A 25,430-nucleotide genomic window follows, 5' to 3' on the forward strand; every position below is an offset into this window, starting at 1 on the left:
CAGCGTGGGTGGAGCTCAGGTGGGGTGAATGAAGAAGCCTTAATATACTTTGAATGGTTCATTTATAAATTAAACTGGCAACTTGTCCAGGGTGTACCCTGACTCTCAACCAATGCCAGCTGGGATTTGCTCCAACCTCCTGTGACCCTGATAAGAATAACGTAAAGTACAAACGGTTATAGATGAATGAAAGGATTTATATAAATTCACCCCCAGAACAGTTGTCATGATGGGGAAATTAACTGTAGAGACTAAACCTGTTCCAGGCTGTGAACATATTTATGTCTGCTGTCAAGTTGGACATTTTAACATGAGTCATTATGGCGATTGACCCACTTATGTAGCTTCAAATGGCTGCTTCATTTCAGCGATTGCCTCTTGGTTCTACCATAGCCACCATGGCAACGTCCACCTCCTCCAAACTACATGTCAGGATGACGGTGGCGACAGGAATACGACTTTGTTGTGGTGGCTGCAAGAAGTGTGACTGGTCGACTTGGGCTGCTTGTGTTTTCTCCTGCAAGTTTCTGATGCTGGTGGAGACTGTTGGTAGTGAAGCTGTCTTTTGTAATTTAGCAATGAGACCAAGCAAACCATTCAGTCACCACTCTCTATAATAGAGGAAATAAACACATAGGATACATCTATCTAGTCCTGGAGTGGTTCTATCAAACCAAAACCTACGCTGTACGTATCGACAGTGGGATAATTAGATCCACACTTCTTGGTTGCTGTCCTTGACCCTGGACCTTCTGTACAAATGACTGACTACAAGCAACAGCCTCGCCTTGGAAACATGTTCATGTAAAGACTCAAATAAGACTTTATTTAAGGTGGATTTTCTCCTTAAGAACTTGTAATGTATCACTTTTTTCTTGCATTTGCGTGCCAATGATAAACGGTTCTTTGTTCATTTCCCTTTTTTTTTTTTCCCCGCATGCCAGCGTTTCTTTCTGTGTTGAAGGAAGATGCCTCATTATCAGTTCTGTATTTTAGCCGCAGTCATGCCAATGTTCCTATCCTGTGTTTTCCCTACATGCATGCTGACAATGAGCCCACTGTTTGGAGCTGAGCAACCCCTCATTCTCACACAGTTCAATTCACAGAAAGGCTCGTCATGCCACCGTTTGATTGGTCCGACCTAAGCCATTGTGGGCTGTGTCCTATGGCAACAGGAGTTGTGTGTCCTTTAAATTAAGAGACACACAGGCGAGGGAGGCACCCAGCAGTTAATCTAAAGGAAACTAAAGCAGAATGTTAATCTTGGTAGGTTTTAATTTCTCTAAGCCAAGTGGATAAGAATCACACTTATCTTGCTGCATTCAGTGGAAGTATTTTGACTGCTTTGACAGCCTCATGTAAGTCCACATTAAATAAAGGACCTGACCAGTCCATCACGGTTTTTAGAAGAAAAAAAACTCTGGCCTTGAGGAGCAAAATGAGATGAGGAAATAGCTGTCAAGAAAAGTCTGGATGCCATCACTATATTATTGTACTTCCTGGAGCTGGGAGGAGAGAAGAGGAAGGGCGGTGTCATGGACTGGATGTGATTGAGGCATCTGGGGATAAATAATCAGGAATTAAGGTCACGATATCACCACTGCACGCAAGTCGCAAGTCTTTCTTCCAGTCCCGGCCGTGACTCGGCTCCCCCTGCTGTCTGTTTGAGCTGGCCTGTGTGTGGTTGTCATGGCTGGCTTGCAGCCTTTTTTCTGTTTTTTCAGACATGTGTTTTCTTGGAATGATGTCCATCTTCCCCCGACTCTGTGTTTGCCCTCATTCCTGTTATGAGTGCATGTTGCAAAACAAAACCATGTGCAGACCTCTCGCCTAAGGACCCAGCTCACTCTCTTTTTTTCTACAGCTCCAGTCGAGTACAACATCATCCCAAAATCCTTTTTTTTTTAACTGTCTTGACTGTATAGTGACCTCTTTTTACTGCCCTCGTGTTTATCTTGTAAAGGTCATTGTCATCGATTTTTTCCCTCTTTGGTTAATTTTATTGTAAATAATCCCACTAATGATTTTTCCCTCATTTAATTCCCTCAGTGGTAAATGACTCTGAGTGTTTTTGATTGTGTAACCGGAAAATACAGTAGATTGCTGCATGGTGATTTAATCATTGTATTGTAAGAAAAGCAGTGAGTGAAACTGAAAGTATCCTCGTGCATCAAGAGTAGTTTTAATGTTTAGTTTCTCATCATAAGCCACAAGTGAGCGACTCTCTGTCTGCATCTTCTGATATTGATCATAGATGTAAAGCATCTAATCGCTGATTAGTGACCATGGTTTGGCATGAAGGCCACAGATTAGCTACAAGGATGCAGCGTTCTGCACTGTTAATATCCAGGCGCACACACAGTGTGCCTGCAGTCAGATAATTCATATAAAATATGGACAAATCAATCTTCAAAGATCCTTTGTACATCCATAGCTAGTGTGGTTTATTGAAAACATAAAAAGAAGAAGAAGCATCAGGTAATTTTGCATGTGTAGTTTTGTTTTTTGGCAAACAAACTCAGCAGGAACTTTCCCGTCAAACCTGTATTTTCCAAACCCTTGTTTAATCAGTCAGTTAAGGTGACTGTATACAAAATTACATTTACAGTGATCAACCCTGAGTTGACCTTTATGCATTCATGTCACTAATGTATCGCAGACAAAAGTTAATTTCTAAACGTTAAGTTTTCTTTGTTTTTTATACATTACTAACATTAAACAAATGAAAAGATAAGAATGATGTTTGCTAACTAATCAGATAGAGAATGATTGTTTGATGTCACAACAAAGGCTAGCGTCATGTTTTTCATGTGTGCCACACCCATGTGTGCCTGTATTTGTATTTGTGCCTGTGTTTGTGGATGTGTGTTCAGCTGACGACGATCTTTGTCCACATTGGCACCAGGTGAAGGTGATGACAGAGAACGAGCTGCTGGGCTACGCCTGCGAACAGTTCCTGGGCAAGTCAGTCGTGGAGATCAAGAGTGTCATCCTGCAGACGCTCGAGGGTCACCTGCGCGCCATCCTTGGTGGGTAGTCTCTTGAAAACCTGCATTGTAAAGAGTAAAATTCAGTCAGGACAAAAATCCAATGATGAATTATCCTGTATAACATAGATAGCGGCCATGTTTTACAAAACATTTAACAGATTACTAGATGATGTGCGTAAAAACTTCGGGAAAACAAGAGAGAGGCGAGGGGGACATTTATTCAGTATAAGTTAATTCATAGATTATATTTTACTCCTAAACAGCACAGAATGGACTTACTAGAAAAGGGTTTATGTGGGAAATTACATGAAATATGAGCATTTTTACATTTAATTTGGGGGTGTAAACTGGGAGAAAGTATTGGAACACATTAGTAAATGGCTAGGTGTGGTGGTAGCTGTATCACCAAGGCTGTGTCTGTGTCTGCAGAATATATCTAAATATGAGCGGGCAGTTTTTAATGTCAGGGTGGACACAGTTGCTCATACGATCCTCCGATTATGAGGAAGAATATTTCTTCTGCTCCCAGTTAAGCCACAAGTGAATGACAGACTCTCGACATGAACACTTGATTCTGGTTTAGATACGTTTTTAAATATAAAGTCTGTCTTGTTTGAGTTTGAGGTAAACCTCACCATGATTGGCATCGAGCCACTATTTGAAGCATGTTTGACAAAAAGTTGTTTGTGCAGTAAAATGTGCCAATAGCCAAGAGGCAGGAGTCAGTACGGAATGTAGTCGACCTGAACTATAAAATGTGCTCAACATGTTTGTAATGTCACAGAGCAGATCTCAGCATGCACAACACTGTCTGGTTTGTACTTGTACGGAAAGGTCAATTTGATCAAAGTGAAGACTAGAAGACAGAACAACACAGAAAAGATGTGCAGTATATAGTTCTGCTTCTTTTTATTCAAATAACTGTCACTGCCACAAACTCCTTTCTTTCTTGACGTGTTGCCCTTGATCTTTGTCAGTGTGTTCATTTTCAGTTAAATAATGACTGTCGGTGTAACACTTTGCACAGGAAGGTGCTAACCACTGTTTCCATCCTTTCAGGCACCCTCACCGTTGAACAGATTTACCAAGACAGAGACAAATTCGCCAGTCTGGTGCGAGAGGTCGCCTCACCGGATGTCGGCCGCATGGGCATCGAGATTCTCAGCTTCACCATCAAGGTGCAAGACACTAAGACGTCAAGTTCACTTAATTCTGCTTTTATCTTCTCATCACCTGTTTCCAGTTTGAATTTTAATATTTGAATCACTTTAATCTATATTTGTTTTTTCCTCCTGACAGGATGTATATGACAAAGTGGAGTATCTGAGCTCGCTGGGCAAAACTCAGACAGCTGCAGTACAGAGGGATGCAGACATCGGAGTGGCAGAAGCAGAGAGAGACGCTGGCATCAGGGTAGGACGAGCTTTCAGAGTTAAAAAGGACTCAAACAAGAGCAATTAAAAAAAACATCCGTTCTCTAATTGCAAAAAGCTTTTAGCTACAACATGAGAAAACCAGCACATTGCTCCTAATCCATCTCCCCGTCTCTTCTGCTTCGTCTGTTACAGGAAGCTGAGTGCAAGAAAGAAATGATGGATGTTAAGTTCTTAGCTGACACAAAAATGGCCGACTCCAAACGAGAGCTGGAAATGCAGAAAGCTTCCTTCAACCAGGAAGTGAACACAAAGGTATCAAGTTGTTTAGCTCAGTCGAATATATTGTCACCAAACATGAGTGAAGACTGAATAAATCCCCCTGTGTCTCCAGAAAGCAGAGGCTCAGCTGGCGTACGAGCTGCAAGCGGCCAAAGAGCAGCAGAAGATCCGTCTGGAGGAGATCGAAATTGAGGTCGTGCAGAGGAAGAAGCAAATCAGTATTGAGGAGAAGGAGATCATGCGTACCGACAAGGAGCTCATCGCCACCGTGAAGAGGCCCGCCGAGGCCGAAGCCTACAAGATGCAGCAGCTGGCTGAGGGACAGAAGTGAGTGGGTGCAACACAGATCAGCCTGCAGTGCACAGTGCAGCGTCATTAAAGTCTGCAAATCTCCAGAGCTGCTAATGTTACAGTTGCAAGTTTATTTAACTTTATTTAACCACAATAACCATGCAGCAACATCCAACACTGGATATAATGTTACAATCCTTTTTGCCATAATTCGAGGTGTTTACTCATCTGGATCCTGTTTGGATCAAATGTCAAAACATCATGAAAAACGAGTCCCTCACTCATCCTGAAAACCATCAGAAATCTGTTCCAACATGAAGTCAGGAAGGATGACTACTAATGTGAGTAAACATTAATCCCCCACTTTTGCTGCTCCTCTAACCCTCCCTCAGGACAAAGAAGGTGTTGACGGCGCAGGCAGAGGCCGAAAAGATCCGCTTTATCGGTGAGGCGGAGGCCGCCTCCATCGAAGCGGTGGGAAAGGCAGAGGCTGAGAAGATGAGGCTGAAAGCTGAAGCCTACCAACAGTACGGCGATGCTGCCAAGACTGCTTTGGTCCTGGAGGCCCTGCCCAAGGTCTGTGACACACATTTACATTTATACACCGCTGGTTTCGAAAGAAATCACCCAAATTTCACCTTTTTCACATGTACACAGAGCTATCAGAGCTATACTTTATCATGGTATGGAGAGGAGTTTATGAGGAGTGTTTTGTCAGTGAAATAACAAAGCGAATTCTCACCGCGTTCCATCAGATCGCCAGCAAGGTGGCTGCACCGCTGTCCAAGACCGATGAGATTGTCATCCTGAGTGGCGAAGGCAGCCGTGTGACCGGAGAGGTGAACCGTCTATTAGCTGAACTCCCAGTGTCCGTCAACGCCCTCACCGGAGTGGATCTGTCTAAGGTGAGAGTCCAAACTGTATATTTCAGCAGAGCCCTCTTGGCAGTCTTACTTTTTTAACTTCAGTGTCAGCTGTATGCAGCTTTCAGTGTTTGAGCTTCTTGAATACAAGAGAGAATACAAAGCAGCCTCATATATACCGATCCATATATTTGCCAGAAATTTGATTTTCACTGGAATAAAACATTACAACAGCTGACCCGAGGGCACTTAATCAAGCACAAACGCCTCCGCCAGCGCTCGACAATTCTCCATCTTGCCAAGCTGCAGTCTCCGTGCTGTTATCATTCACGTCTTCAGGGACGATCCAACTAAATAGCACCATTTTGCAGTTTGGGAGCAGGCTGGGAAGCCACATGGAGGATTTTTACCACCCACATATGAACAAAGAGTTATAAGAGTTTTAATTGTGTGAATAGGCAACTGTTTGCTAACAGTCACCATAACAACAGCAGAACTACGAGCGCCATTTATTAGTGAACAGTCATAAGTCACGACAGACTATGATTTGTTTGTTTACACAATAATGACACAAATACTTCTGCAGCTGAACTGGTACTGCACGGTTGTTGAGCAACACATCAACCCTTCCTGAACACGAGCTCGCGAGCTACTTTGTGTCGGTCTGGTGGAAATATTTGTCTTTTTCTTGTGTGGTTAAAATGTTTGAAATTATCAGGAGGTAGCTGTGCCCTCTTCAGGAAACCAGTTATACTGTTTAAGCCGAATTAACACGTTTGTTGTCCTTTATCCTGTGTTTCTAGAGCGATGTGTTTTTACGTACACGTAAGGAATTGTTACAATATATTTCTTAAGGGGAGTTTGGAGCGCAGGGAGCTTTAGTTTAACTGCTAATCTGATTATTCTTGAACGTTTTGTCAACACTAGGCAGCTGTTCAGCATATTAAGATTGTCTGACTGTTAGTTATTGGTTTGCATAATGGTTGTGTATTGATTACTGACGGTGGCTGATGCAGTAAATGGTCGCCCCTCGTGTGTCCGTTCATAAATGAGAGTTTTCATGTTTAAATTTGAACCTAATTTAGTCACTTCACACGCTTTCAAACTTCTTATTCTGAGTAATTCTGCAAAATCTTCCTCGTGTCTACAGTTCATCAAACATGATACTTGTTATGTGAGTAACTGGATAAGATCACTGGAGTAAGTTTCTGTGTTTTGTGTCGATGTCAAGCTGCTCCAAAGGAATTGCCTCCAGTGGGATTAATTGAATTTGGATTCAGATATTCTCCTAAAAAAATGCCATCAGCTGTTCTTTGGCCCCTTGTTAGCCATGATTAACCATCAGGGGGTGCTGACGTTCAATTTTCCATCTGTGTATGTATCTATATATTTCATTCCAAAGTGGTGACTTGCTGTAAAATAGAAATATCTGTTGTCTCTTGTGTTTTATTGCCAGCTGACCCTTCTGTCCTCTGCTCCCACAGATCCCTCTGCTCCAGAAGATGATCACCCCACAGTGCCAAACAGCCATATGATGAATCAGGCCACAGACTCGAATCCTTCAACATATATCTGCCTCAAGCATGACAATATTTTTTTTCAGCCTCTCTTACCCCTTATGCAAACTGCCTTCGACCAGAACACTTGACACAAACCAAGATTTTAGTTTTTTTTTGTATATTTAAAGAGGTTTTTAATTTTCTAAATGAAAACAACCTGGGGCCTTAACATCTAAAGGACCAGACTCTATGTATCTTCTGTTGTTATTAGTTTTTGTTTTAGACATACTGATTCTTATCACACTGCACTAATTAGCCAGGAGTTTATGCTGCACTTCAGTTCAGTCCAAAGCGGAGTATTTTTCTGAGACAAAAGTCGAAATGTGGTCGTGTCAAACATCATTTTGTAGAAGGAAAATCACCACAGTGTTGAGTAACGTGCTGCAGACTCACATGAGGTTTCCTTTCAGGCATCAATGGGCCACAGCGGCGGCTTGTGACCTGCAGTGATAGTTTAGGCGTCTGTTCTGTTTTTTGATGCACACCGCGAGCGAATCTGGCACAAAAATCTGATTAATAATTTAATCCAATGCTTGCCCACTCTTTTAATTCTCCTGCCCCTCTGAGCACAGTGTGGCAGCTTTTATTTCCTTCTTATGCTTTTTGAAGTTTCTTTTTAGTTCATCTCCAACTCAGAGATCGATTTTACCAAATCGCTGTTACACTAGAAGGCTCAGCAGATCTTCACTCACTGTGATTGTAAAATTTAGAGTATATTTCGGTGATATTTGAATCATCCGTAACTCTTACCTCGCGGTATGTTGTTGTCACGTCGCCTGTCTTCTCGGTTCTAATGTGCAGTGCCTGTTCACCACTCAAGTGCCCAAACCTTTAGGACAGCGGTTTGGCTTTTTAGGAGGATCTATGTCAGAGTATATCACTGTGTTAATCAATGGATGATGTTTAAATGTTGTTCTCTGTTCTCATAATATCTGCGTATACTAACAATAGTGTTTACTCTTCACTTTTGTCACGTGTTCAGGCACATATAGGCAGATATAAACGCTAAGCAAGTGCATAACACAAAGCCATACTTAGAAAAGATTAGCCTTAAAAGAAACTCTGGACGCCTGCCAGGCTCACTGAACATTTCTTTATTACTCATGTCGTACGTGCTTCTGCCTCTCTTTCCTCCTCGCTGAGATGTGCTGTTAATCCTCCTCAGATGTGATTGTCACTTTTGCAGACCGTGTACATATTTTGTATCTTTTTTTTTAAAGAGACCTCGCCGGGTTGAATGCTGCCACCGCGTTGCATATCTGACCGCACCCAGTCTGTGATGACAAAGCAGGAATTTAATGTTACCCTCAGTCGGTCCGTGACTCGTGAAGTTGGAAGATAAGCATGTGACGAGGTCGTAAACGCTGTACGTGGTTGATCGTGTTCTTTTGGTTGAGTGAATGTCAAAGTCGAGTGGTTGGACCAGTTTTTGTTTTTTTTAAGTTTACTTGTAATTACTACATGTAGTCTCGTACAATCATTTAATCTTTAAAGCCAGATGATGGCCAATGTCCAAAGTGATGTTTCAGTGTTACATCATCACTTGTGGCGTGAGGATTCAGTGTGCAACGAGGTGGAGACAGCAGGATAACATAACCCGTACCGAGTTACTCTTCCATCAAAATAAGCTTTCTGTTATTAATCTAAGCTTCATCTATATAACCACATTATATATTGGTTTAGCTGTCCTATTTTAATCATCGTGAATGATCTTTAACCACTTTTCAGACATCTGTGATATTTTTTTTAAATGTTAAAATGTTTCTGTCTGTGAATAAACACGAGGCAGATTTCATCTTTTTATTTTTTATTTTTTTCCACATAAATGTTACAATTACCTCCAAGTTCTGACAGAGCCACGGATGTCATTTTTAAAATCAGCTGCACAAACAGATGATTGACAGTTTTTCGTCCTCGCTCAGACATCAACATCGAGATGATTAAAAACACAGCAGCAGGTCCGGAGACACAAAACTAACCCACACAGTTTAGTTTTAAGTGACTACTTTACATATCCAACCCAGATTACCAGCGTATCATCAAGTTTCTTTTTCAGACCGTGCAGGTAAAAGTTTTCAAATCAAATAGTTAAACGGTCCTGTCGTCACCTAGAAAGGTTTCTGTACACAGTGCCTTTGTTTAACAATGAAGAGATATACTTTAACGTGCAGTCAGATACTTGGTCGTAAAGACGGGATATTAGACAAAGACTAACTTGTAGAATATGTGTATGTTATACATATAAATTGTGTTCAGTAAAGTAAGTTTCTACTCCTGTTTTATGTACTTTATGACATGTACAAGGGAACACAGATTATATCTAGTTAGATGATAAATCGATGTAGCGTTTTACAGCTTTTCCTCTGAAATCTGGATCTCTTAAATTCACAGTTTTGGCCATTTTATTGGCGTTTTAGAGGAGAATGTGATTTAAAGACCAAACACCTTTAGACCTATGCCTTAACTCTTCATCTGAACTATGTGTCATCTGTTGTCTATCATAGGAAATAAATCTATAATCTCTATTCAAAGTAATGTCGTGGATTTATCTTGTGGCTTCTCATGTAACACTGAACCATTGAGAAACTGATCCAGCATGGCGTTTTAAGCATGTGTTCATGTTATTCTGTCGTGTCCCATCCTATAATAAATGTTAAACCACTTCCAGTCGGCCTTGGTGTCTTTGTTACAGAGTATTAAACCAGGAAGGCTTGATTTAACATCACACACACACTCAGACACAGCTTGAAATGATTTAATTGCCTGGACGTGAGAAGAAAAGTTTCGGGTCAGTCCTCTACACCAAAGTTCACAATTCATGATTAGTCAATTAGTCGTCTTATTTTACACTATTTTTAATTACACAAATTGCATAAGCTTATTGAAATACTTACAGTTCAGTTAGTGGAGAAGAAGTTAACAGGAGTTCAAGGAGTCTTTTGCTGAAAAGGTTTATTGAAGCTTAATTAATACACCTGTCATGACATGATGCTGCTTCAATGGTAGGGTCAAAGTGTCATAGAATAAAGAACATACAGCCTGTTTGTGACGTCGCCCACAGATTTCTGAAGAGCCGCTTGAAGTTCAGAGTGTGGTGGCTCTGGCCACTGCCATGTTTGTAGTCCTTCCTCTTCCACCTCCCATCCAAGGCAGGCTGAATGACGTCTGGTTGCTCAAACAAGCCATATGTAACGGCACCTACCTGTCAGTCAAAGTGGCTACACTGTTAATTATGAACAACTTTGAGCCTTAATATAATTTGAACAGGTGAGTTCTATAAAAATTCACCTTCAGTACAGTTGTCATGAATGTGGAAATTAGCTATAGAGACCAAAACTGTTTTTGTACCAGGCTGTAAACATGTTTAATTCTGCTGTGAAGTTGGACATTTGAACATGGGGTCTTATGGAGACTGACTCACTTCTGGAGCCAGCCTCAAGTGGCCGTTTGAGGAACTGCAGTTTTTGCCACTTCTGCATTGGCCAACATGCACAACACCCTTTAACCTGACTCTGTATGACCTGTGTTTACTCTGCTGCTGCTGGGAAGAAGAAGCCGTCCTCTCTGGCTCGTCTGTAAGCCCCAACTACTCAGTGTCCATAAATGTTCTACATTAATCTACAAACAAGGAACTATGTTTAGCTCATAGCGTTCTGACATTGTTATTTGACTCTGTAGAGGTTTTTATGTAACTATCTGTCAGAGTCAGGGTGCTGCTGTGCTGCATGTTGCTTCACTGGAAAGCTGCAATAAATCTGACCCAGAGACAGTTAATATTCAACCTGAAGAGGGCAGTCATATCATGTCACAAAAAAACTGCAGCAGCAAACCCCATAACTACTATTACTAATAAACAATAACCATAACTCCTACTATGAGATTGATATGATAATAATCATAACAATATATTTATTTATATAACTGATTACAAGCTTTTATGTATGATTCTAAGATATTTTCTATCTTCCAGGTTGCTCCTGTGAAATCATTTGTAGGAAAGTCAAAGTGACCAGAAACACGGAAATCTGCACATCATACTGTATATCATCTATCAAAGTTATATGAGTTAATGACTCTTTGATTACAATACAAACATCGTTTTGATTTCAATGTTGCTGTAAAAACAAATGGAAACCAAAGGATGTCTGAAAAGTGGGTAAATTATCTAAATCAATAAATGAAGTCTTTGTCTTTAATATATGACTCTCTGTATCATTTCAAATTCAGATTTTAAATGTTAGTAATGAGAGCATGTGGCCCAGACTGTAACGTGCTGTTATATGATACACAAATAATGATTAAAACTGGGATCTTGGGGAAACTTCATCTTTAATATTATCAGATGTAGCTGATGTTCTTGGGTTAAGAATAAGAGCTTGTTTAATCAAGCTCAAAATGTATTAATGGATCCAAATTAAGACCTGATCCTTCAGTTTTTAACACCATAATCTGTCTAAACACTAAAAAAAAACACTGGGTGGCTTCAGTATATTGCAGCCACAGTACTGGGTTGTTTTGACCCAGTGTTGGTGTTATTTTTGTATTTCTGTTGAGTTACTGGATCAAAACAAAGAAACAACTCTTCTGTTGGGTGGTTTTCTACCTGCTGGTGATCGGTCAAGTTAACCCAGTATTGCATCTGTGTTTTGCATTTGTCATTTTTGTACAAAAATAAAAATACTATATTATTTATACAGTATTTTTCTGCCTTCTTAAATTATATACAAATGTATGTAAAATGACATAATACACCAAATTTAATGATGTGATGATTACTGTCTGTCATTAAATGTGTAGCTCATTATATATAGAAATATACTGAAGGAGTTTGATGGTAATAATTCAGAGAAAACCTGTAAAATAACTAAAATTTCTCAAACTTAAATCTTCACTAAATCGAGTTTCTGACATTTATTTGATGAAACTGAAAAATGATTTTAAAGGAGACAAAAACATACAACCTGATTTTAATTTTCTTCTTCTATTTGTTCTCTTTTGTTTTTTTTTTTATTTAACTTACACTTGTTTTTGACTAACTAACTTATTTTGGTTGATTACCTAAATAAAAATACAACCTATAGACTTGAGTAAATGCACTTTACTCATCCTCAAACATGCTGTGGTTTGGGTACAATTTAATACATAAATGTCAAATATTTACAGGAATAAAACACTGGTCATTAACTTAATTTAGTAATCAGTAATGATAATTAAGACAGTTGTGCTCATGTCGTGCAGGGCCTCTTATTTAAATCTCTCATTACGCCTGTCCAGATGTTTCAAACCTCTGAAATGGAAACATAAAGTACTTTTCAGTTAATGACACATTCCCCTCAGAGGATGATCAAAACTCTTTCACACTGTCTCTCTCTTTCTCTCTTTCTTTCTTTCCTTCACTTTTAATCAGCCTGCTCATATAAAAACTCATTTCCACTGTGCTAAAGTGGAGTGAGGGCGAGGAGGGAGGGCGAGGCTGGACAAAGCTTGAAACACGTGGTAGAGAAGCGGAGGACGTGTGAGACTACATGTTGTAACGGCATTTAAATTACATTTAGAAAACATTAAAGGAAAACATTTCCCCTCTTCAGTTAACTGCAAACACTTTAATCGAACACCGAACAAGTTTCCCCTGATTACTTTGGATAAAGCCGATGTGTTTGCACAATGAGACCCCTTCCTCTCTCTCTCTCTTTTTTTTTGTCTCTACGTGTCGAGAAGAACTTATCTACGAATGCAAATTGAAATTTGTAGAAAAAAAAACTGGAGCATTTCTGCTGCAGATAAACAGTTGGAGCCAAACCAGTCCACCCAGATAGTCCTACGTCCATCTTTATCTACACCCACAGGAGGACCTCTCACACCCCAAAACCAGCTCCCACACCCTAACTACAATGACGGCCACGATGTCCCACCTAACCCTTAACTTAAGAAATCGCAGTTACATCCATAAACAAAGACCCAGTTACTTGAATTGAATTATTGCTTTAAAATATTAAGAACTGCAGTCCTCCACCCTCTGTAGGTTTACTATGATAAATGAACCTGACCTTAGAAAGGTGGTGTAGAGGTAGCCGAGGACGTGAGTACACTGTGAATAATTCGGTGTTAATGATTTGGTGTTGCGAGCAGGTACATTCATCAGTTGAGAAATCACTACACTCAATATCTGAAAAAGAGGTGGCTATAATGTGTATATCCTGCACTACAGGACTCTTGTTCAACTTTACAAGCTTCTGCAGCAAATTTTAGGAACTTAATTCACTCAAAACGTAGGAGAGCAAAGACAGCCTATTTTTTAAAGGATGTAGACAGACTGTCAGGGATTAAAGACAAACTACAGCAAACTACCACCTGCTCTATCACACTCCTGTCATAATTTCATGCCGTGGGGCGTCTGTGTGACACATCTAATAAAAAAATATCCTGGAAATCTCTCTCTGAGCGAGTTTAATAAGTCAGATAACGTGACATCAGCTGACATATCATAGTATTGAATTCCAAACCGTGAAAGAGTCACGCATAAATCCCAAATGGTGCCCGGATTCAGAGGACTTAAGAGATGCTGAACATTAGATATAAGCGAGATAAAGCGTCAAGCTTTTTAACAGATGATGAGGAAATTCTGTTTTGCTTATAATCAGACATGTATGACCGGGAAAGGTCACATCTGAACTCTGTGAACGAAGAATCTTTAGAGAAATATGCATTTAAAAACTCCGAGCCGTGAATGTAAGAATAAGTCTATATGCAGTTAAAAAAAAAAAAGGGTGTGGGCAATCATTTTGAAAGAGGCAACCAGGTTTAGGACCAGATAAGAAAAAGTTCACCCCGTGCTGCCTGGTCCACCCAGATGTCATCACGGTATGCTAATGAGCTGTGGGCCCTTTTAAGTGCCAGAGCCCAGCATGCAGAGCAGTTAGGAGCCTGTGAACGAGACATGGACGCATGGAAGAAGCCATAAAAAAATATATATATATACATGAGCATGTGGAGGAAAGAGTCATAAAGGATGTCCAACGCAACACTGCATGCAAACATGGTGAGTATGTGCCCAGAGAGAGGAGGTGAGCTGAGGCCTCATGGTGCAGTTTACAGAGTTTTTGCATCACTAATCTTCGTCTATCTCTTTGCAGATTACAGACAAAGCTGGGGAACTCGCTGCAAAACATTTCTGTCTTGTGCCCTGGACAGGATATCATCTTATACTGTAAGTTTATTAAAGAGACACTACAGTATAGATGATGTACTATCCAGGGTTTTCATTCCACCTCCAGGCACTGTCAGCGCACGCTCAGGCCGCCCTAACGGACTGTAGGAGGACGAACGTAAACGCACACCACTGCAGAGGAGGGCCGTCAAACCGTTACCATTACTGAGTTTAGCAATGGTAAGGGTTCCACGGCTCTTGCTCAATGTCATCAGGAGCCGGAGGATGGAAAAAAAAGTTTGTGATTGACGTTTTATTCATGATGTTTTGATTACATTATGTTAAATAAAGGTTACAGCTCCCAAAAAACAAATGAGTATCTCATTATTCTGGGGGGGAAAAAACAGCATGTCAGCGGTTTAAATATCTCTGTGTTTGAAGGTTTACTTTAATGTATCAGCCGTAATATATTCAAGCAGCAGTTGGCTTGTCTAAGTGGTGATCTCTGCCGCGCAACCGGCTTGTCTAATCACCGGGAAGCAGCCGTTGCAGAGAGCAGGGAGAGCTTGAGGGGCTGACACAGCTTCTGTGAGACATTCAAGGCCTCACCCTCCCTTCCTCCCTCCCTCCTTTTCTTTCTCCCTCCTCCTCCTCCTCCTCCTCCTCCTGTCGCCCTTGCTTTAGGCCACTAGCTGGTTATTCATCAAGATGCCCCGGATAGAGTAACCGTTGAGTTAACTCACAGGCAGCAGGAATGAATCCAATCACCATTATCTGACCCATTTTAGCATCAGGTTAGTGCTCCATTTTGCCATCCATTAGGGAGACAATTCGGCCCTCGGGGGCAGAGCTGGGCTTTATAAGAGCCAAAAAAGCAGAGGGAGGGCGAGAGAGAGAAAGAGAGAGAGAGAAAAAGGGGAAGAAAGCAGCAGAACAAAAAGTGATAGTCGCAGGGATGGATGGCCACACTTCAAAAGGCAGTGGGAAAAGGCTAAAGTGATGTGGGAGTGGAGGGGAACAGGGGTGGATGGTACATCAGGGACATCTGAGTGAACATGACTGTGCAGGTTCTGCTGGGCGCGAAGTGAGCGCCAAGTAAAGAAGCTCTGAGAGCCAAAGATAAACCATCGGCTTTTTCCACAGCTCGCCAAACCTGCTCAGCCATGAACGCGCCGTCAAGACTTGTGTCAAAACATGTTTGATTTGAGTCATGCTTGTTGCCTTAAATATATTTATCACTGCTAATAATTCATTACAATGACATCGTCATCTTGTGTAAGCGGCTTTTAATTTACATATTTTCTTCACCTTCAGTGGAGGATATAGTTCAGTTTCACGCCACCATCAGGTGGCATCTTTACATAGAAATCTTAACGTCTGCATGAAGACAGAGGATACAAAAGTCAGCATTTAGAGGGCGCTCTGGCCACCTCACAGCTCCAAGCTTGACTCACGATGAGCTCTTATCCCACGTCTGACTCTTCAGAGAGTCTCACAGTCATCTCAAAATCCAGCAGGATCAGTCGCCACCTCTTCGTCTCTTCAGGATTTCACCCTTGTAGTCCTTCCATCCTCTTCACTTCTTCAGCTTGACTGAGAGTCTCAGCTTTACTTCCCTCAGGAAGACCCGGCTCAGGTCCTCGGCAGCCTCTCGGGCGAGCTGCGATACCATCTGGCCGCCCGTCCCGATCACCATCCTCTGTAGATGCAAGAGATACGGCAAAGTCAGGCACCGGCACTGCAGACAGTTAAACTTAAAAGGAAGATAGTGTCACGATATCTGTGGCAAACAGTAACGAGTATTAGAATGTGTTATAAAGTCATATTTGAGATGGTGAAATGCATCTTTATAGATAGATGTCACTGCTCCCTGTCAGCACAAAAAGCCAGAAAGCGACATCTTCAGTCAATCATCACCGTGTTCTGCCCGATCTAGGTTTCTGCAGCGACTCCTGCGTTGAATATAAAGCTAGAGAACGGTGTTTGTCTGACTCTCTCTTCTCAGATGGAGGTCATCGGCCTTGAAAACATTCCAGCGCCACAGAATGTAGCTTCAAATATTCTTTGCCATCAAATATGCATGGTTTAGAAAGGCTGCTCAAATATTTACAAGTACACACGAGTAATAAAAGGAATCTGGAGGAACGGAAAATAAATATCAGAATCCATTAGAAGCCACAGGTGTCAGTAATGGAGGGAGAGATTTCACTTCCTCCACTCTTGAACGAGTCAGACTGTGATGTGTTTTATACTGTAGTATCTCTTATGAAGTAGTTTGTTTGCACATTACATCCAATTACTGTCGAAAAGAAACACAGAACAGAAGCAAACATTAATTTGTGTCCTGACTGCGATAACAAAACAGACGTTTATATTGGTCGCTCTCTCAGAAAATTACTAAAATCTCATCACATACTGACCTAAATGAACCCAGATTATATGTAAGTATTTTATTAATACCAAAGTGAAACTGCAGTATTTTAACAGCCAATTTGCATAAAACACAAAAACAAATGAAATAAAGGAGTAAAAATGCAATGATTAGTTTGTTATTTTGATCAGAATGTTCTGATTTCAGCTTTTCAAATGTGAGTATTTTCTGCTTTCTTTCGATCTCTCTGACAGTAAACTGAATATATAAAGACATTTGAGGACGTCACCAAATTAATCGATTAGTTGCAGTCCTAAAACTTACAGGAATTTAGACAAACTGGAGAGCTGGAGAAACAAGGATCAGGCTCATATTTAGGCCTGATGGATACTTGACAGGACCTACATCTCAAAAAGCCGTGAACGTGTAGGGAGCACTTACCACGTGAGTGTCTTTCTTGGCATAAAGTTTCACAAAAACCTCGAGCTCAGAGTTTTCACCATTTTGCCAGAATTCAACAGTCTGAAAATAGAGAAAATTAAATATTTACAATGTGGAAAATTCAATAAAGCGGTGGTCAAAGTGGAACAGGAGATGTCAGCTGTGGTCATTACTACATATCCCAAAATTCTTGGGATATGCATGCAGTATTTGTATGTAGTTCGACACATGTGGATGTAGGAATATTACAGTGACTGTAGAGACAGCTGTTGGTGGAGGCATGTGGTTGCATCAAAGCGCGTGTTGGCATGAAGGTCTTTAAATAAGCCACAAACTCAGTGCAGTGAGTCAGCTGTCAGCTTATCGTCACGTCTGACTTATGATGTGAAAAACGCTTCACTAGTCGCCACCTGTGTCAGTGAATACGGCACTTCCTGTGGCAGATTCTCCAGAAGCTTCTCTCGGATGATGTTGGTGCAGACCTCCTCGGGACTCTGGTCAGTCAGAACCTCGCTGTGATACTGCCACGGCCCCGGTTTGGCTGCAACCATGAAGTAGTTCTACGGCGAGACGATAAAAGAATGGTTATTGTCGACAGATAAAGCGGATGATACAAACATGCATCCTGTTTCCTTGCTGTACCTTCAGTGTCTCCACGTCCTCTGGGTCCACAGAGGAGAGCATGAAGACGTCCTTGAAGTGAGGCCAGCCCTGTTGGCTCCTCAGTGCCTTCAGCTCCTCTTTGCTCAGCGGAGAGTTTGGATCAGCGCTGCCCTCGGGCCATGCGTTGTCCTCGTCAAGTGGTACCTCTGAATGTCTCTCTGGCCTCTTTTCAGCCCACGGAGGCTTGATCACTGGCCTGATCCGCATTTTCCGTCCGTTCACCACTCCGCATGTCAACTCTGCTGTGATATCCAACAACTTGTCCTTAACCCCAAACAAGTCCACCTTAAAAACAAAAAAACATTTCTTTGAATGTTTTATATTCTTCTTATTGTCAACATATCGCACAAAAACACCAAAACAAACAAAGTGTATCGTGTTCCTCTGTGCCGTAGAGCTCTATTGTCTAAAACACATCAGTGAGTCACACTGTTGCACCGAGTGACACATTACCATCAACGTGGACACCGCAATTTATTTTGACTTGATTTCATATACCCCATCCTGCTGTTGTAAATACTCACTAGAGCGGCAAATGTGGATTAATCTGCACCTGAAAATAGTCCCCAACAAATGCACTGTTTAACCCTGTCTGAGTTTAGTGAAAGCTACAGCGCCCGACTGTTTTAGGAAATCATTTAGCCTCTTTAAAAACAAAATATGACTCGTTTATGAAGATTTACATCTTCAGTAGCATCAAATGGACTTGGAGCTGAGTGCCTCATCCTTTAACTTCAGTGTTAATACAGTATTTTGATCAGACAAGAATCTTTCTCAGGTAAAACAAGTGACTATTCAACCATGAAGGTCTGCTTCATGCAGTCAGTTGATGTAAAGATGCATCTCCTACTTGAACTCTGAAGCATTTATGTGGGCTCTATTCTGAGATGCTCTTAATTGTTGATTTTCTGAGGCTGTGACGAACTTCTCCTCTGCAGCAGAGGTAACTCAAGTCAATCCCATCATAGTTTGATGATTTTCATGACTGCACATGATGATACAGTCAAAGTTCTTGATCCTTTTTGGACTGATTGACCTTCATGTCTGAAAGCAATGATGGACCGTTGATTTCCCCTTTACCTATTTCATCAGTTCTTGTCATAATATGAATTAATACAGTAATTACCACTATAAAAAATGGGTATTTACTGTATGCCAACACTACCAAAACCATTCCAGGTGACAACCTCTTTGAACTTTGAAGAATCTGAAATCTAAAACATAGTTTTCTTTGTTTACACTTTGTTTGTTCACCAAATAATGTTATTTCGTAGTTCTAATGTCGTCTACGTTAATCTAAAATGTAGAAAGTAACAAAACCAAGAAGAAAAAAAAACACACTGGATAAGGAGTTGCGTCCAAACTTTTAAGTGCCACTGTATATTATTCTGCAGAAGAATACCTTATTGAGGACCAGGACGGCAGGGATGTCAGGGTGCTGAGCCAGGCATTTGAGCACCTCAAAGTCGAGTCTTTTGCACATCCATCTGTCTGCCACATCCACCATGACTACCACTGAGAATGGACACGATTATAAGCCCCTTGAAAACTCAGCGCTATATTTCACTCTTGGCGTTAAATCGAAAAAAGGTTCAACTAATAAAAAGGCTCAGAGTTGAATTTATGTAATACTTAGGTCAGCTTCTTTGACTGTGTTCCAGGGATCCACGAGCAAAGACTTCTCCAGCTGGTGTCTGGGGAAAACAGAGGGTTCATTCATTACACTGAATAATAATACAGCAGGTACTTTATATTTAAAAAAAAATATAAAAAAAAGAAAGGCACCTTTTAACCTTTGAAGCCGTGGTGAGACCAGGAGTGTCCAATAAAATCTACGAAACACACAGAAATTAACTTTTGGCTCCTTGATGGCATCATTTAATTAGATAATAATCACAAGAGGACAAGGCTCTTACTATCTGTGTATCATCCTCTGTTAGGACGCCCATCGAACGAGTCCGCGTCGTGTGTACTTTCTTGGACACGGCAAACACCTTTAAAAAAGGAATCAAGACGTTACAGAGTGAGCATCACCTCTTCCTCCACCAAACAGACACAGCATAATGTTCACAGACCTTCCTGCCAAGGAGCTGGTTGGACAACGTGGACTTCCCGGCGTTTGGAGCACCGATTATGGCCACTTTCAAAACCTTTGAGTTGTCAGGCTGATCTGGATGTCTCATTAGCAGAGATAACTGCTCACCTGAAAACACACAAACAGCATTAGTCATGACAGCAAGAAAAGGGCTGGGCTAGAATGATCAGATGAGTTTAAGGATGTAGATCTCTGAGGCAGCGGTCTGATTACCGCTGTCCGGAGGAACTGAAGCTGGAAGGCGATAAAATCCGCCGCCTGCCTCTGCCTCTGCCGCTTTGCCTTTCATCAGTCTGTTGAGAAATGCCTCTGATGTAATAAAACAAGCAGGAGTGAAGATAAATCCGTTCCTCCCTCCTCGGCTGCAGGCGGCGTTTCCTGTAAAGACATCAACATCTCCATCATGTCGCTGCCAGCGGGGCTGCAAGGTAACTGACTGATTCAGCTTACTTGGATCTTGATATGACACAGCAGAATGATGCATTCAGACGGTTCTCCTCATAAAGTCATCCAAAAAATTAATCACACGACCCGCTCAGTGTCGAGGTGAAACTTTATGTCGTAAAGAAAGTCTGCTTGTAGCTAAACAGCCAGAAAGTATTTCTTAGTGTCATTATGAATATCTGTAATCAAACTATTTGTTGATTAGTTTCTATATTTTTGTAAATATCGTTGAGGTTCAGACTGTTCTCTTCAAGCTTTTTGAATATTTTTGGCACTTTTAGCCGTTTTTAAATATATTTCAAACACTAAACGATTATTTAATTAGTTAAAAAAAATGTGACAGACATAAAAATACTCACTACTACTCAATCAAAACACAAAATGTATGAATTAGGGCTGCATGATGTGGTAAAAATACACCGATCAGTCACATTATGACCACTGACAGCTGGCACGAATGACACTCTATCTCGTTATCACGGCACCTGTCAGTTGGTGGGACATATCAGGCAGCAAGTGAACATTTTGTCCTCAAAGACGATGTTAGAAGCAGGAAAAATGAGCAAGCATGGAGGATTTGAGCAAACTAAACTTCTTGTGGGGTGTTTTCTCGGTCTGCAATGGTCAGTACTATCAACTCAAAGCAGTGAACATGGGCAGACAAGGCTCACTGATGCATGCGGGCTGGTCTGTACCTCAAACTGCAGAAATAGTTAATGCTGGTTCTGATTTAAAGGTGTCAGAACATACAGCACATCTACATGGCACAGGTAATCCTGCCCACAAACATTGTGCAGCACCCTGTCACTGTTTGACGTTAATCAGTATCATTGGTAACACCTGTGTTTATTTATTTAAAGGTCTATCAGCCTCTGCAACATGGATATTACACTTGGCCATAACCTGTGCTTCCTAGAATTAAACTAATATTTAAATACTATTAATTTCAACATGATAACTACTGGATACTTCACTGTAAAGTCTGTCTCCACAGCACATTTGTGTAAGATGATGGAGTGATGTAGCAGCACCCTGGATTCAAACCACCAACCACACCTGTCCGGTGTTTCGGTTTAATGAGGGACCGTGTTAACTGGTGACAGGTGCTGAAAACAGTAAGAGAAGTAAGCTGTCCTGCTGACTGTCTCTTTGTTTAGTTGTGTCTCATTAACGTGTGGGAAAAAAACACACCTACATAGTTCAACAGCTATCGTAACTATGACAACCACAGACGCATTCGGCTAACGGGGCACCAGTTAACATGGTCACTCGTTGAACCGAAACACCGGCTCCCAAGCTTAAAAAAAACAACATTTTTTCCAGTCAATTATATTCAAAATTGAAAATACAGACGTAAAAAGGTGAACTATGGAATAAAATAACTCATGTTTATATTGTGTATGTGTTGCTGAAGCATTAGCTTGCACCTGTAGGGAAGTCACAGGTGTAAATGTACTTTTTTCTAATAGAAAAAATAATTTTCGGCCCTTTAATGCTGTCATTACATGTGATTTATTCCGTCTACCTTTCCACACATCACCTCGGATGACATTAAAAGCAGCATCACACAATTTCTGATTTGTTTCGTCCCTCTATGTCTCTAAATGTCACATTTACCCCTCGTTTATCTCATTCTTTACTAGAAAATGAATAAAAACAAACATGCATGTTTAAAAACCAGCGTGTGACACTGACCCGCACCGAGAAACCGTGACGCACTTTCCCGTGGAGCAGACCCGGCGGCCCGTCTGCAGAGGACGGCGGAGTCTCTGCACAACCACCGAGCACACACCCTGAACGCCATGTCTGTTTCCTGCTGGATCTCAGCGGATATTTTTTTAGTTTTTAACGTTTCACACTCGCTTGTTTACATCCACATTGCGCCCAAGGTGAAACCATGTCGCTTTGGACCAAAGAGAAGCAGCATCCGGCTCTGGAGAGGTTTATGTTTCTGGCTACACCGCCCCTTAGCGACCAACATGTCAACTATATCTGCAATTAACCCCTGATTAAATGGATTACTGACTTTACTTATTGCTTATTTATTTACATGTACATGTAAAGCTCTGTTTCAAACTTTAACCTTGATTTATTCATAATATATAAGACAAGAAAAATAAAAAATAAAGAAGAAAAAATCTGAGATATACTAGAAATAGAAAAAATAAAATAAAATAAAGTTATGGAAAGCATATGCATTTCACAGAAATATGTGTAGCATAAGATGCGTATATACATCTATATATAACAGGAAGTATTGTCATAAAAAGATGGTAATTTGATGGTAATTGTGCAGATTAGATATATAAATATAATTGCAAAGAAAAAAACATATATAATATAGCAACTTTCATGTACATGCATCCCAAAGTGTTTCACCCAGCCAACATAAAAACCAAAATAAACAACATAAGCAGAATTTTTAGATAACAGCACAGCTGCACACAGCATTTTACCATCAGGCCATCAGACTTCTTAACTCATAATCTAACAGGACTGCTGTCTGCAAAACATGCACCACCAACGATGACTGCTGCTTCTGTAACAGGACTGATATTTTGTGCAATACTTCTGTACACACTTTACTCTCAATCCTCAATTTTCATATATTCAAATAGTAGTAGTATATCCTATTTATATGTTCATATCTATTTATACGGTGATACCACTCCAACACTTTTATACAGTCTATAATACATTTATACATATGTTTTATTCATATCACTCCAGTTGTTACTTCAAATTTTATTATATTTTACTTCTTTAGCTCATTTTTATCTTCTTTTTATCTTCCCTGTTACCATGCTCTAGTGCTTTTAATGGTGAGCTGACCTGTGTTTCTCATCCAGTACATTTCAGTGTACTGTTGACCCTGTGTTAGAGGTCCAGTGTGTAAGATTTAACGGCTCTATTTACAGAAAATGGCAGATATAACACATAATATAACGGCTCTATTTACAGAAAATGGCAGATATAACACATAATATTCATGTTTTCATTAGTGTAAAATCACAGAAACATTATGTTTTTATTAACTTAGAATGAGATTTTACAGACGGTGCAGGTTCTCTTCCACAGAGTCTGTCATGTCCAGAACGGACAAACAAAACACTGGCTCAAGTTTTTTCAAAGCCACCGTAGTTTCTCTTCAATGCTAGGAAGGAGAGGGTGAGGGGAAGAGGTTCTAATCAGCGACTTCACTGCTAGATGTCACTAAATCCTTCACACTGCTCCTTTAACCTACATCTGACAAATAAAACTGAAGCTTTACATGTTGATATTTACCTGATTTTCTGTCTAGAGTGACTCATCAAAGACAAAATGATGGCGTGATATCAAAACACTAAAAGAAATTAATCAAATTAAGGAGTTCAGTGGAAGATACTTAAAGTGGATAAAGCTGTGCTTCAGGTCTATAAACCACATGTGCAATAATGGCATTGATGTTTTACATTTACATGTTGGCTACATCAGTATGTAAAATAGCAAAATTAAAGTCATGCATCATTTTGCATCAAACCCCTCTGTAACTCCCAGAGGGCTCCACTTTGAGAACCACCTGTTTACAGGATATTCAGAGGCTAAAATGGCAATTTAAAAAATCAGCTCATCACAATGCACAAACACATCTGCCAACGTGAGCAACTCGCAGTTTAAAATGGATGACAGCGCTCAAAGGATCTTTTGGCTCGGGTGATATTCTCTAGATTACTTTGTGAGGGATGGTGCGCCTATAACCACAAATCAGATTGCATTGTGCAGACTTTTTCTCTCCCTCTTGTCCCTTGAGTACACAAAACAGAGCTCATCCCCGAGGGCGCTTGAAGCACAGTTGTGACAATGTTGTTGAGGATATATCGAGCATCCATGCTTAAAGCGATATGCCAACCTGAGGAAAACATTGCATGCTTGCACACTCACAGCCTGTAACTCCTCGGCGCTAATTCACAATGACAAGCTTGATATAATGACTTGATAACCATGAAGACTGTAAGGTTAATCATCGGACTAAAAGGACACAGTTTGCATATTGATTGATTACTGTAACGTGTTGTTTTGATTCTGTATGGCAAAGCCAGGCACAGCAGATGTCTCCCCATAGTCCATCAAACATGCCGGCTGTGTGTTAGTCCTCGAGGACTTGCTCGGGGCGGAACAAACACCTCCACTGGGAAGGATGATGAAGGATATCAGGTAGCTCGCAATCTGTCATCATCTAACTCTAAAAGCTCAGCAGCAATGGAAGGGCAACAAAAATGGAGCTTTTAGCAGACACTTACTGCCGAATTCCAATTGAACCAGAAACCAAAAGGATATTTGAGGATCAGTAATGTTTGAACTTTCTCTCTATCTGCCTCCCTCCCACCCACTCTCTCTCTCTCTCCCTCTCTCTCTCTCTTCCTCTCTCAAATTCATTCAAGGCCTTTTCTCCCTCCGGGCTTTCCTCACATGGCCATTTCATGTGGGAGTGTATCAGAGTTCTTTCTATGACTGCATTAACTTTGGCCTTCAGAAAGAGCTCTCTCTCTCTCTCTCTCTCTCTCTCTCTAAAACAAAAAGACAAAAAGGCTTCGCCTGCAAACCATTTAATCATAAGCTGGAGCCCACTTTACTACTTGAAGTGCACTTGCCAATGAGATTCAGCATGGTGTGATGGAAAACCTCCCTCTGCTGCTGCAATTTAGTGTGCTGTTGATACCCAATCAATCTTGTTTTCTGTAATTCTAACAGAACACTTTGTATCGACAGGGAATAGGTCAGATCTCCCTGAATTTGCAGAATCTGCAGCTCGAACCAGATGATGTCAGACACAGACTTCCTGCCTTTATTAATGTGCTAATATCAGCGGGATCTCTGGGATCAGACATGCAATAAAAAAAAAAAGGCCCCTGCACTAATAAGAAAGATCTG

The 25,430-nt window shown here is 40.8% G+C and overlaps 2 protein-coding genes and 1 long non-coding RNA gene across 6 annotated transcripts in view; 2 read left to right on the forward strand and 1 right to left on the reverse strand.

Moving 5' to 3' along the window:
* LOC104923445 (flotillin-2a) overlaps positions 1-10,025 on the forward strand; it is a 17,519-nt gene extending 7,494 nt beyond the window's left edge. For both annotated transcript variants that reach the window (XM_010736530.3, XM_027273230.1), the window contains 8 exons: positions 2,906-3,029; positions 4,050-4,168; positions 4,290-4,403; positions 4,559-4,678; positions 4,758-4,972; positions 5,329-5,512; positions 5,692-5,841; positions 7,284-10,025. In XM_010736530.3, the coding sequence (XP_010734832.1) occupies positions 2,906-3,029; positions 4,050-4,168; positions 4,290-4,403; positions 4,559-4,678; positions 4,758-4,972; positions 5,329-5,512; positions 5,692-5,841; positions 7,284-7,334 (1,077 nt within the window). In that variant the 3' untranslated portion in view covers positions 7,335-10,025. The remainder of the gene's footprint in view (positions 1-2,905; positions 3,030-4,049; positions 4,169-4,289; positions 4,404-4,558; positions 4,679-4,757; positions 4,973-5,328; positions 5,513-5,691; positions 5,842-7,283) is intronic.
* A 2,457-nt stretch (positions 10,026-12,482) lies between these two features.
* On the forward strand, positions 12,483-14,895 carry LOC104923444 (uncharacterized). The gene is made up of 2 exons (XR_797119.3): positions 12,483-14,397; positions 14,492-14,895. It is a non-coding gene; the product is annotated as an uncharacterized LOC104923444 (long non-coding RNA).
* An 879-nt stretch (positions 14,896-15,774) lies between these two features.
* On the reverse strand, positions 15,775-22,467 carry eral1 (Era-like 12S mitochondrial rRNA chaperone 1). Of its 3 annotated transcripts, none has more exons than XM_010736529.3 (11): positions 22,221-22,467; positions 20,289-20,453; positions 20,056-20,183; positions 19,897-19,974; positions 19,766-19,812; positions 19,613-19,674; positions 19,383-19,495; positions 17,960-18,265; positions 17,728-17,877; positions 17,318-17,398; positions 15,775-16,204 (listed from the first exon to the last, which is right to left on the reverse strand). In XM_010736529.3, exons 1-11 carry the CDS (start codon positions 22,321-22,323, stop codon positions 16,082-16,084), a joined length of 1,356 nt encoding a protein of 451 aa, XP_010734831.2. In that variant the 5' UTR covers positions 22,324-22,467; the 3' UTR covers positions 15,775-16,081. The 3 variants fall into 3 exon arrangements, with proteins under 3 accessions (XP_010734831.2, XP_010734830.2, XP_027129657.1); XM_010736528.3 differs by having other exon boundaries at positions 22,215-22,466; XM_027273856.1 differs by lacking the exon at positions 22,221-22,467 and adding an exon at positions 20,526-20,615.
* Between the last annotated feature and the right edge of the window lie 2,963 nt (positions 22,468-25,430).

This window comes from Larimichthys crocea, chromosome XXII (assembly GCF_000972845.2).
Source record: "Larimichthys crocea isolate SSNF chromosome XXII, L_crocea_2.0, whole genome shotgun sequence".
Classification (NCBI taxonomy): Eukaryota; Metazoa; Chordata; class Actinopteri; family Sciaenidae; genus Larimichthys; species Larimichthys crocea.